This window comes from Convolutriloba macropyga, chromosome 15 (assembly GCF_964194025.1).
Source record: "Convolutriloba macropyga chromosome 15, txConMacr16.3, whole genome shotgun sequence".
Taxonomy (NCBI): domain Eukaryota; kingdom Metazoa; phylum Xenacoelomorpha; order Acoela; family Convolutidae; genus Convolutriloba; species Convolutriloba macropyga.
Window position 1 is genome coordinate 18,899,501 of NC_134482.1, and position 13,806 is coordinate 18,913,306.

The window sequence follows — 13,806 nt, forward strand, 5'->3', positions numbered from 1 at the left end:
AAATGTGGATTACTTCAGCGTTCTCAGTTTTTCATTGGGAATCATTTTGATTATAATTCTTGAAAGATTTCTTCCCTATACCAATTCGTATTTATTGGAAGAATACAGTATTTCATATCATTAGGACACTAAAATCAAAAAGACCAATTAAAGCCCACCAAAAATGCGTCTCTTTTCCCACACTCATTACTGTTTTTAGTTGAGCTTTCTTGGTCAAATTTTGTTGTTTTGCCATTTGTCAAGGCCTCACAATTTAGTAGAAACAATCTCAATTGAATTACCCTTCATTGGGACATCTAATTGAAACTTGGACATGGTAGAATTTTTAAAAAGTTCTTACTTTTTAAAGCTATCATTAAAATCATTTCATTAAATTCAGAGTTCAGAGCAAAAACAACCTCTCATTGAATTATTAATTATTTGTAATTAGTAAGTATAGCTTGTAATAATATAATTACGACAAGAAATGTTTTTAATGACCGCAAAAAATAATAATATGTCAAAACAGCAAACATTTGATTTATTTGAATTTGTATGGAAATCGTTCATTCCACCCAAATTAACTAATTAACCTAATTAGAATTGTATAAAAATGCCAAAAATTGGATTGATTTTGATAGAGACCAGTGACGTTCAAAAATACGAACTGACTGCAAATTTTATTGTTTGAGAATGAATTATTATTTATTTCATTCTGTCATCTTTTATACCCTCTTTACACCACATGTTTTGTTATCAGTTACACTTCCTCCGTTGAACAAAAATTCTTCTCCGCTCAATTCGATCAAAACTTTAATTATAAATGGAGTTGCGAGTAGAAATTACGAGTTTTATGTTAGAGTTATGAGTCACAATTCTTCTTCTTTCTGTGGAGGTGCCAGAATCAGAGACAACTGGATCATAACAGCCGCCCAGTGCTTGTACGACAAACAAAGTAAGTCCAAATGTTTCTTGCATTTTTGACCTATTTTCCAGATGATTTCTCAATTGGGGCTCTTTTTGTTCATAATAGACACAAAAAAGATACAGCCTTGTTTTGAATGAATTATACTGCAGCTACTTGAGATTCGTTTTGCATGCCATACAAGCAGAAATGTAAAATTGATCCACAAGAAAAAGGGGCGCTTGTTTGTCTTTGGCCTGGACATACCAACTTTCAGTCATCACCTCGGCCTTGTTTAATCAATCGCCAATCGCCCGAGTGCACAAAACTTTTCTCCTCTGAGGGGTTTTTCAATAATTCAAGCAAAAACTGTTATTGATGAATTCATCAAGTTAAGGGATGTGTCCCGTTTGTGCCCCCAAATTAAAGTCATGTGCCATGAGACATTTTTCCCTGTCGAGTGTTCTATGGGATAAAATAGAGCGATAATCTTATCGGTCATCAATTGATCATAATGCTTTCAGTTTAATTTAAACTTGATGAGACACGTTAAGAGAAAAATTGATCTTTTAGATGGTCAACATGATGTTTATTGATTGCCACTTGAAAAATCGGGTAAAAAAATTGATAGACTTTACCCGTTTACTGGACTATGTGGTCAAAGTAGAAAAAATAGAAACCCATCCTCTACTTTTCTCCTCTTCTCATATGTTCCGCTTCTCATCCTCCGTTGGTATGTTTTCCAAAGGAATAATGCATAAGTTAACTGTTTTGACTTAGACAAGTCTGAGTCATTGATTTCACTGAAGTTTAAGGGCTGAATCATCGGTGAAAAGTTTTTACTTAAATTATTCGCAAATAAATAAGAAGCACTGGTTGTGCTGAGTTGAAATTTTCAGGTTTCATCTCTCTTGCGACATTTTCTCTTTCACTGTTCAAACTAACAGGAATAATTCATCACTGTTTAATTTTTTCAGCTGTAATTCAGTCAACTCCTTGAGAACATCAACTTCAGTTGCAATTCAGTAAATGCCACCCTAGATAAGAAATTTTCTTTTTTTTTTAAAAAAAAAAGAAGTAGTCGTTATAGTCGCTTTATTCTAGCCAAAAACGGCAAAAGTTCTTACAAAATTTTCTTCGGTATCATCTTTTTTGTTCATTGTTTAACATAAGAGACAATCTGTATTGTCGTTTTTTTAAAGGTGAAAGACATTCGGCATCCTCGTTTTTAAATGTGAGAGAGAGTCATTATTGTCGAGAGAAATGCCAGGAACATTCGTACTCAAGCCGAATAGTCCAGCAGACTGAACAAAAAGCAGTCGGCATGTTTGGTTTCGAACGTAACCAACCGTTAAAAACCTTGCTCTATAACTACAAGAAAGTATGTCAGAACTCAGCGAAAGCGAATTAATGAACAGAATTCTCATCAATGTTCAACAGGTGTGTCACATTTTGATTTCAAAAGTAACAAAGTAATTTATTGTCGCTCAATTAGTTTTGTGAACGCGCCTAAAAACAAATTTCAATATTTTTGCATCTTGTTTCAGAAATTTTCTCAAAGAAATATTTTTGAATTTCTTGCAAAAAAACGCCATAACATCGGACTACATTATAAACAGAAAAACTGATTTTTTTTCATCAAAAACCAAACATACCGACGATCTCTTGAGCTTAAATACCAAACATACCGAATTGTCTAAAACCGACTCTACCGAATCCCTCCAAATACGACGGTACCGAATCTTTACGTCCAAATCCAACAATGGCAAACAAACTGAACGTACCAAAGCTTTCTGATGTTTGAAACCGAGCATACCAAAGATGTCTTACAAAATTTTTGTCTTTTTTGATTGGTCTTCTCAACTGGGGCACTATTTTCCCAGCGTTATCTCATCTCTCAAACTTTTTCAATGCCATGCTGCAATCTCGAACTTCCGATCAATTTTTTTTTATACGCTAAGCTAAAGAGGTGATTTAAAAACTATTCCGCCCAAATCAGCTCTTTTCCCTTGCAGCGCTATACCTGTGAAAGGCATAAATTTGCTGAAAAATATAGGGGAAAGGGTTAAACTTCTGCTCAACAGAATGCGGGGTAAAATATTTTTTGGGAAATCTGAATCGACACAAAATATTTTTTTTAAGAAAGCGCTGATTTAGCGCTGAATTTTTAAAATTCAACCTTTTAAACCAGCTTCACTGTTCTTCCCGCATATATGAGCGCTGAATTAACGCTGATATTCCTCAATCCGGGATCATGTTGTTCTGTTTTAGAGTCTGATGTGGTAGTCGAGGCTGGAGATTTTTCACCCCAAACAGTGGCAACCGAGAGAATTAACTTCACCACCTACGATTGGCGATTTATGCCCGAGTTAGTTCTTCAGTTCTACTTAATTTCTTCCTCTGATGTCCAATTCTGCATTCTGTGGAGCCCGGATTGAGGAAAAATTGGAAAAATATGTAAGATGAGGAGTGAAAAATTGATTTTTTCACCGCAAATTTCGTATACAATTTTGCGGTGAAATGCGGTGAAATTATGTAAGTTCACCGCTAGAGTAAGCGATTAACTTACAAAAATTCACCACATTTCACCGGTTTGTACAAGTAACCAACTTTGCACGGATTCGAACCTCTCACCTCCGGCATGTCAGCAACGTTTTCTTCCACTGCGCCACTTCTCACCGATATCTAGAATATTTGTTTTGAATTTAAATCAAATTCACTCTCCTTTATCACATACGCGTTGAGCTTTTGTAAGATAAGCGGTGAAATTACAAATTTTAGCGGTGAAATGTGGTGAACGCGGTGAAATTGTATAAATTCACCGCTTACTCTAGTGGTGAAATTACATAAATTCACCGCTTAAAAAAGTTTCAAAAAGATGTATGATTATTCGTGGGTAAATTTTCCGTGCGTCTTTTAAAAAAATGAATCTTAACTTCGTTAAACAAAAGATAATTCGAAGCGTTTTCTAAGTGGTGAATTTATGTTATTTCATCCCATGCACCGCTTATCTTACATAATTTGGACAATTTTTTTCAAAGCGGTGAAGTTATGTAATTTCACCGCTACCAGGCGATAAAGGTTTTTTCATCGCATTCACCGCCTGATTTATGTAATTTCACTGCATTCACCGCTTATCTTACATAATTTTGGGTTGAATGGCGGTGACACCTTGACCCGGGAGGATATATAATATTTAATACATTTCTAAAAACAGCTATGAAAATCAAATTAGGGCACAAATATGCATTGGTTTTAGCATTCAGAATAGCCTAGGCAACTTTGAACACTCATCTTGCAAAATATTCTTACTAAATGATCGCCTACAATTGGCTTATTACACTTCTACTTTTTTGTAGTGGAGAGAAGTTGCAACCGACAGAATTCTAAAATTGTACTTTCAAGTGCGATTAAAATGTAAAATAACTACAAAGAAAGGAGTTGTAATAAAAAAACCGATAAGAAAACCAATATCAAATAGTAGATATTGTTTCCAATTAGGTACAACCAAATTTTGTTATTATAAATTATATTATAAGTTATAAGTTATATTATAAATTATAAGTTATATTAGTGAATCAATAAAACGCGGAAAAATTCAATACCTTAGTGAGGTTCTCAGTTTGTGCGGAGTTCTTCTCTTTTTTTTACAATTCAATTTCACTTATCTCATAAAACACGCAACCTTTTTGTCTACACAAATGGAAAAAAAGATGCGTAAAAAAATCCCAGTGAGATCAGACCTCTACCAGAAAAATTTGCTAGAAACTTGCAACACAGCTATCGTCCTGAAAATTCTTAAATTTTAATCGCTCTCAAACGAGGTTTGAAGTTTGAAGCATTTATTGTAAATATTTAGGCCTTTTTATAGCGTGTCCCACAAAATTGAAATAAGCGAAGGTTTCAAAAGCCACACAACAGAGTTCAAAGGTTCAAATTTAAAACACGTAGAAAAATAGACGCTCACTTGCGTGTTTTTGAGGTTTTCAAACGTTCGATTATTTCAGCTTTACGGGACAGGCTATAAATGTCGATATTGTTCTTTTTACGAGTATTGAGATTCTACAAGTTGTTCAAACTTTGACTTCTGTTTTAGAACACTGACTTCTGTTATAGAACGTTGGACTTTCTGTTTTCTAACATTGGACTCTAAAAGTACCTTTGCTACTAATTCATAGTAGTTAGGATCTGCTCGTAATACTCAAGGTCAAAAAGGCATTTGGACCAGTTTTGGCGCTGTTCTCTTTCCATAACAGTCCATCCTCCCTAAACAAACTACAGACACGTCATACCCCTCCCCCACCTCACTTCTCCCCCGACTACTCTGCTATTAGACAGTTGATTTTTTTGTTATTTTTTGGTATTTCTTTTTTAACTGGGGTGTGTTTGGAGATTACATTGAACGACTCCTCGAGTTGTTGTTTCCGGTATTCTATCGGCTATGTTTTAATTTGCAAAAGTTTTGCTTGACTGATTTAAATTTCTCTCTCATTATCAATTTTAAGCAGCTGAACACAAGTGGCGGTAAATTACTACTAAAAGTCAAATAAAAAGCAGGCTTTAATATGTTAAAATTCTCACTAATTATTCCACGTTAGTCGGTTATGTTTTTTGACGCAATTTTTCCAGATAACCATAAAAAATCTGCTCTGAGGGTAAATAAATTGTTTCCGAGGAAATCCTAGTTTTCCAACTTTCCGCTTATCTTGTGTGTTGATATCTTGAATTTAAGGTCTATTAATTTATTACGTGTTCATCGCTCAGAAAGTTGGTCAATTACGTTAATTTGAACGTGAATTTAACTTACGCAAGCATTTTATCTATGGTTGATCTTTCCTTAAAATTTGTTAAAATTTGCTACGATCAACGTTGATCTTATATAAACTTATTATTAAAACTTTCGATGTGGTCAGCGTTGATACTAAATAAATATGCTTAAAAATATATACCACTAGAATTGCAGTTCATTTTAGAAGCGTTTTACGAGCGTGGGGAGGGGGAGGTTGGTTCGACGCCGATTTGACGACTATGTGCATAAAAGTGTGTGTTTGATATTGTTATAATGCGTGCAATTGCAAAATTTGTGCAGGATTTTTGGCGTCAACAAATCTTATTTTTGAACGAAAACGCAAGGGTGTGTGAAGCCTATGGAAGTTATACCATGCTCAAGTGGTAGCTAACTTCTTCCTTTATTATGACATGAATTGCAAACATCAATGGAACAAGTTATATTGCAAACACATTGGAGAATTTTTTTGCATCCAACGTTTGGTATTCAGTAGTAATTGTGAGCTTAATTAATTTGAAACAATTGCAAATGAATTCAAGGCATCAAACTGCTTGCTTCGTTGAATAAGTGAACTTGATTTTCAGGAACAAATTAGTATTAAGGTTGACTTGTCGACAAGCATCCGGGAATTGAATGATAACTCTGGGACACACTACAAAACATTTTTAATTTGAGAAAAATGATTCCAACTGTTGCAGTAACCTGTCGAATTATATATTAACATTTTCCTCTATCATGGCTCAGTAATGCAACATGTCTGACGTGGTTTATTTACTAACTAAGCCACGAGTGTTTCAAAATCAACTTGATGTTTGAACCTAAATTTAGAGGCTCAGTTTTCGGACGCAAATCTCTGACCAGACCGCCCCAGACTAAAATCACCACTGATCAGGCCGCCGTAGACCAAAAACGCATCCAATCATAATCGAGTGCGCTCGAAATTTGTTATGCGTTTAAAGTAACTCAAATCACTTCTGATCAGATCACCTGCGTTTTCTGATCACACCAAACACCAATTAACCTCGAAACGGGTTTCAATCAGGCTCAAATGAGCTCAAATTCAATTCAGGTCAGACCCAAGTGCTTTCGAAATTGTCAGTGGTTGCGCACAGAACGCTAGAAATTGTCTCTGATCAGAATATCTTGCGTTCAAAATAGTCTGATCAGAACAATTTTAACTGTGGGTGAGTTTTTCAGTTTCTGTTTAGTTTATTCTGCTCACCTAGATTTAAGTTCTCAACCAGACACCTTTTTTTTAGTGCATTTTTTTTAGTTTATTGCGACAAGATTTCTGCCCAATAGCTAAAATTGTGAAGATCTGTATTAAGACGTCTTGGATCTTTTCCGTTTGTGCTCCCCCCTCCCAGTACGTTATGCGCCCCCATTTAGAGAGAACGTGCCATTACATAGTAAACCATTATAAAGAAATATGGCACGTGCATCTGGGGGTTGTAAATGATATGCGCCCACTAAGCTGGGGGGGGGGGCACAACCGGAAAAGATCCGACGCCTTTTTCAATGATCGTCTATTTACTTTTCAAGTGGAGTTACCAGTTACGTGCTGGACCTCCTGGTTTTTGTCAAACCAAATCTTTGCTGACGTCTTTGATCAGACCGATTCTGCACTGTTGACTTTTGGAAGAGCCAAAAACTCTTAATCAAAGTAATAATTTGCTCCTGAGAATCGGGTTCACATATTTTTTCACATTGAGAACCTAGATCGAAATAACCTCAAACTCAGTCGAGATCACACCTAAACGTTCTGCGCTCAAAATTACATTGCCCGAGTGACCTCATGAACTCACTCGAGTCTGGAAATGTTGAGCGCAAAAAATGCGGCCCTTGCCCAAATTATTACTAAATTTGGCTTGTCTACGACCATTGGGGCATTTTGGTTAATAATTGTGGGACATAAAACAATGTCAAATGAGGAATTGTTTCCAATTGTAGGAGCATACGGTCGATTTATTTCGGCTTATAATTTTCCTGTCACCTAGCTCTATATCGCAACAAGGATGCTCGTTAATGTGTGTTCGCACATGATTTTCTGACCCGAGCTCATCTATATTTTTGACTAAAATGTCAACCCAATGAAGAGAACAAAAATAGATGTTTGAGTTTAAGAAAAACGTTACACAATCCAACTACTAATCGAATTACTTAATGCCATTCCTCATCACAGAACTCACCCTCACAATTTCTGCCATAAAAAAGACTACGAGAAAAAAAAACAAAATAAGCAAAAACAAAAATTACACGGAAAAACTCAATATCCTAAGGGCACCTAGTAAGAACGTCAAAATTCAATCAGAAAAAAATTTATCTAATCAAATTAATTTTACTGAACTATTGGACACACCAGATTGGACTTTTCTTTAATGAGACAAGGTAACACGTCGAAAAAAAGAAGAACTAATGAAGAGAATCTTTAGCTTTTAACAAAAAAACTCTTGGTAATTTTAATAAAAGAAGTTATTACGAAACCAATAGGATCTGTCGTTAGTTTGACTCAGCCATAGAAACGGACTAAAAATGGAGAAAAAATTACAAACAATTTACTAAAACACAAATTTTTTGAAGACATCAAAATTATTAACTATTATCTTGATTTTTCATTTGTTATTTATACTAAATCAGCTAAAAATATCCTGAAAGATTGGGTACTGTTACTTAGGTCTCATTTAAAAAACAAATGGTGTCTGTTATTACGCGAAAGCGCTAAAAGAAGAGAAAACGAAACTCAAAAGTTGACCACTCACAAAAATATTATGAAAACGCATATTATCCAACAAACAAAACATCAGAAACGACATAATATCAATAGAAACGTCAATTTTTGAATTACAAGGTATTAGATGGGACCTCTCAATGATGAGAATAGTTTACAAATTGACGAAAAGAACAACAAAAACTGACAAGTTATCTGATAACGAAAAACGTCAAAATTTTAAAGACTATTCACTATAAAATGACTGCACAGAGTAACACCGTTCATTCAGTCCTCAATTAGGAGTTCATGAAACCGCTCAGCATTTTACCAAAACATAAAGATTGAAAAACCGGCAAAAACAGCAAATTAATGAAAATTTTTAAGAGAGAAAAGTGACGAGCCATTAAAAATTGAACTTTGCTGTAAAAACTTTTAAGTTTTGGAATAAATTTTTTAATATCATTGGGAATTTCTTAGAGCAATCTGACTTCAAAATTTCAACAGGTAAAAAAGTATATAATAGAACCAGAAAACTTTTTGAGAAAACCTGTAGGATCACCTCCATTAAATTCAATAGCTTTCAACGCCAGTCCAAAGAAAAGGCAAAGCTATGCCTAGATGGGAAAACAATAATGTGTTTTGTTCATAAATTATCAACAGGACATTACAATAAGTCTTATTACTATGAAAACAACAACAAAACAGCCAAAACCAAAAATTCATTAGAAAAATGATCTAAGAAAGTGTCGAATCCATTTAAACCATAAGCTTAGCGCTGAAAACTTTGTCTATGATCCATTGAGCGTTTTTTTCTGACACAATTGGAACAATCAATATTAGGATAATGTTATAAGATTTCAAAAGAAGCCAAATTTATGAAAATAAAATCCAAAAATTTAAAAAACTAAAATTTCGGGGCATCGAAGTCATAATATCAATAGAAAGAAGCTAAAATCGCCGATGTATAGTTTTATAACTAAAGTAGAAATTTAAAACCAGCCAATTTAGAAATTAAAATTCAACTAAGGTTGTTTGGTGCCTTCGCTTCTTAGTTCCTACAAGATTTGAAAACACTTTCTAAGTATTGTTTATTCTAATTTAACCCTCTAGGCAACTTTGATTCTCTTAAAGTCCTTCAGCCCAAAACAAATTATGAAGAATAGCGGACTCAAAACTCTATTTAAAGAACTTCAATTTACACCAGTTAACTTCTTGTACTTATGTTAACAAAAAAAAATTATATCAAAAACGCCAAAATCTAGAGAATAACTCTCTGTCTTACCAACAGAAAGGAAAGACTTCGCCTATTAAACCAAATTGGAAAGAAGCTCTGTAAATCTACAAAAACCAAGCGGTATAAATATTCCGCAAAGGGAAATAATAGAGATATAATCGAGTCTTATTTGTTTTTGGAAACAATTTTTATAAAAAAATCTCAAAATTCACTTGGTTAAAATACAAGTTTCTCCCCAATTCAATAAGCAAACTTATACTTGAGCTGATAAATCTAAGTTTCATCAAAAATTCTAAATGTGCTTAGATTAGACAAAATCTGAACTGGCATTACTTTTCAAGATCAGTATTTGTTGAATAAAACACTTATCAGTTCTAACTTACTTAGCCATTATTCTTTCATTCCAATTTAGTGCAAAATTTCTGAGAAATAACACAAGGTTAGTATTTTGCTATAATTTCTTATATTTTTTTTAAAATTTCCTAAGATAACATAGGTTAGAATTTCTAATTCTACACCATACACTCGGATTTTTTCATGAAAAATTTTAAAAGTATAAAATATAAGAACGATTAACTCCCAGAGCTACTTCTAGCTTACAAAAAGGGTACAATTTTTTGAGATATACCTAGGTAAGGAACTATTGCTTTTTGATCATTTTCTCTAAAATGACCAAAAATACCTCATGACTAATTCTAAGGTTAGGCAATTAGACAACGAATAAAACATTGCTCTCTTAGCTATGTTCTATTTCTATATTGGATATGTGATATCGCCAACTCTATCGAATAATATTCAGAACTTAGAAGAATCGAAACATAGGAAAGACTATTAAAGCGAAAAACAACAAAGATTTTAAAACAAGCAGGTGAATTTAAGAACAACAAATTGGATAAAATACAACTCCACAGAAAATGTGTATAGCAAAGCGGTCAAAAAGTATCCCGTTGGTAACCGTCCCTGGACTTCTATCGTTTTTTTGGGCGGTTAACCGATTATATCAATCAAGAACTGACATAAACAGTGAATCTAGGCTTTTGCTCTGATGACATTTTTTTGAGATCAATTATCAACTATATTAACTAATAACTGAAAATGACAAGAAGTAATAGACAACAAATTATTCGGTTTATGCTGTATTACCATTCGCTGTATACTCCGCAAAAGGAAATAATAGAGATATAATCAAAAAACTATTTGTTTTTTGAAAACCATTTTGAAAACCATTTTCAGCAAAAAGTCTCAAAAACCACATGGTTAAAAACCATTTTGAAAACCATTTTTCAGCAAAAAGTCTCAAAAATCACATGGTTAAAATACAGGTTTCTCCCCAATTCCATAAGCAACCTTATACTTGAGCTGATAAATCTAAGTTTCATCAAAAATTCTAAATGTGCTTAGATTAGACAAAATCTGAACTGGCATTACTTTTCAAGATCAGTATTTGTTGAATAAAACACTTATCAGTTCTAACTTACTTAGCCATTATTCTTTCATTCCAATTTAGTGCAAAATTTCTGAGAAATAACACAAGGTTAGTATTTTGCTATAATTTCTTATATTTTTTTTAAAATTTCCTAAGATAACATAGGTTAGAATTTCTAATTCTACACCATACACTCGGATTTTTTCATGAAAAATTTTAAAAGTATAAAATATAAGAACGATTAACTCCCAGAGCTACTTCTAGCTTACAAAAAGGGTACAATTTTTTGAGATATACCTAGGTAAGGAACTATTGCTTTTTGATCATTTTCTCTAAAATGACCAAAAATACCTCATGACTAATTCTAAGGTTAGGCAATTAGACAACGAATAAAACATTGCTCTCTTAGCTATGTTCTATTTCTATATTGGATATGTGATATCGCCAACTCTATCGAATAATATTCAGAACTTAGAAGAATCGAAACATAGGAAAGACTATTAAAGCGAAAAACAACAAAGATTTTAAAACAAGCAGGTGAATTTAAGAACAACAAATTGGATAAAATACAACTCCACAGAAAATGTGTATAGCAAAGCGGTCAAAAAGTATCCCGTTGGTAACCGTCCCTGGACTTCTATCGTTTTTTTGGGCGGTTAACCGATTATATCAATCAAGAACTGACATAAACAGTGAATCTAGGCTTTTGCTCTGATGACATTTTTTTGAGATCAATTATCAACTATATTAACTAATAACTGAAAATGACAAGAAGTAATAGACAACAAATTATTCGGTTTATGCTGTATTACCATTCGCTGTATACTCCGCAAAAGGAAATAATAGAGATATAATCAAAAAACTATTTGTTTTTTGAAAACCATTTTGAAAACCATTTTCAGCAAAAAGTCTCAAAAACCACATGGTTAAAAACCATTTTGAAAACCATTTTTCAGCAAAAAGTCTCAAAAATCACATGGTTAAAATACAGGTTTCTCCCCAATTCCATAAGCAACCTTATACTTGAGCTGATAAATCTAAGTTTCATCAAAAATTCTAAATGTGCTTAGATTAGACAAAGTCTGAACTGCCATTACTTTTCATGATCAGTATTTGTTGAATAAAACACTTATAAGTTCTAACTTACTTAGCCATTATTCTTTCATTCCAATTTAGTTCAAAATTTCTGAGAAATAACACAAGGTTACTATTTTGCTTTGGTTGGTAATTTTTTTTTATATTTCTTAAGATGACTAAGGCAATTTTAATTCTCCCAAATACCTTCTGCCTTAATTATCGTATGAAGAAAAACGAACAGAAAACTATACTTAGCAAAACCCAACTTACAGCAGTTAAGTTCCAGTACTTATGCCTACTTAAAAAATTGTAGCAAAAACACGCCATAATCTAGATAGTAACTCTCTGTCTTACCAACAGAAAGGAGAGACTTCACTTATAAAAATTAATTGGAAAGATGCTATGAAAATATACAAAGATCCAGCGCTTTTTATACGCAGCAACCGTAAATAATAGAGATGTAGTCAATTCCGATTTGTTTTTAAGATCTAATCTTATGCTAAACGTCTCCAAAAAAAACTTGCTTAAAAAACAAGGTGATCCCTTTTCTTAAAAGTAACTTTTTATTCGAGATGAGAGATCTAGGTTTCAATAAAAATTCTAAATCCGCTTGGATTTGACAAAATCAGAATTGCCATTACTTATCAACATCAATATTTGTTGAAAAATCCTATCCATTTAAACAATCAGCTTATCGCTCAAATTTTATCTATGATCAATTGAAAATTTTCTCTAACCCAATTGGAACTATCAATATTGGGATAATGCTATACGATTTCAAAAGCAGACAAAAGTATGAAAATGAAATCCAAAAATTAAAAAAAATGAAAACTGGGGGCATCGAAGTCATAATACCAATAGATAGAAGCTAAACCCGCAGATGTAGACTTTTATAACTACAGTAGAAGTTCAAAATTTGCCAATGTAGAATTTAAAATTCAACTAAGGTTGTTCGGGGCCTTAGCCTCTAAGTTCTCACAAGATTTGAAAACAATTCATAAGTTTTGTTTCTCTCTAAAAAAGCCTTCTAGGCATTTTTGATTCTCTTAATGTCCTTCTGCCTTAAATAACTTTTGAAGAATAGCGGACACAAAATTCTACTTAAAATAATTCAACATACACCAGTTAACTTCTGGTACTCATGTATACCAAAAAAATTATATCAAAAACACGCCAAAATTGAGAGTAACTCTCTGTCTTACCAACAAAAAAGAGAGACTTCACTTATAGAAACAAATTGGAAAGAAGCTATGAAAAATAAAAAGAACAAGCTCTTTTTATATGCAACGGTAAATAACAGAGGTTTAATAAATTCCGCTTTTTTTGAAAAAAACCAATCTTATTTTAAGAGTCTCAAAAAATCACATAGTTAAAAACAAGCCGGTCCCCAGATTAAAAAGTAACCTTTTATTTGAGATGAGAGATCATTCGCTTAGATTAGACAAAGTCAGAACTGCCATTACTTATCAAGATCAATATTTGTTGAAAGAACCGATCATCAATCATATCTTACTTAGCCATTTTTCTTTCATTCCGATTCAATTCGAAACTTCTGAGAAATCAGTCAAGGGTTGTACTTCGCTATAGTTTCTTAGTTTTCTTAAATTTCCTAGGATAGCCTAAGTTAAAAATTCCAGTTCTACGCCACCCACTCGGATTTAACTGTTATTTGAATTGATTGCAGTAG

General features: G+C 33.1%; 1 protein-coding gene across 4 annotated transcripts in view; it reads left to right on the forward strand.

Moving 5' to 3' along the window:
* LOC142353961 (chymotrypsin-like protease CTRL-1) overlaps positions 1-13,806 on the forward strand; it is a 66,693-nt gene that overhangs the window by 9,067 nt on the left and 43,820 nt on the right. The window contains exons 2-3 of one of the 4 annotated variants that reach the window (XM_075406197.1): positions 840-934; positions 3,155-3,251. In XM_075406197.1, the coding sequence (XP_075262312.1) occupies positions 844-934; positions 3,155-3,251 (188 nt within the window). In that variant the 5' untranslated portion in view covers positions 840-843. Of the gene's footprint in view, positions 1-582; positions 935-3,154; positions 3,252-13,806 lie in introns of those variants that run through there. The other 3 variants (XM_075406196.1, XM_075406194.1, XM_075406195.1) reach the window with 3 other exon arrangements.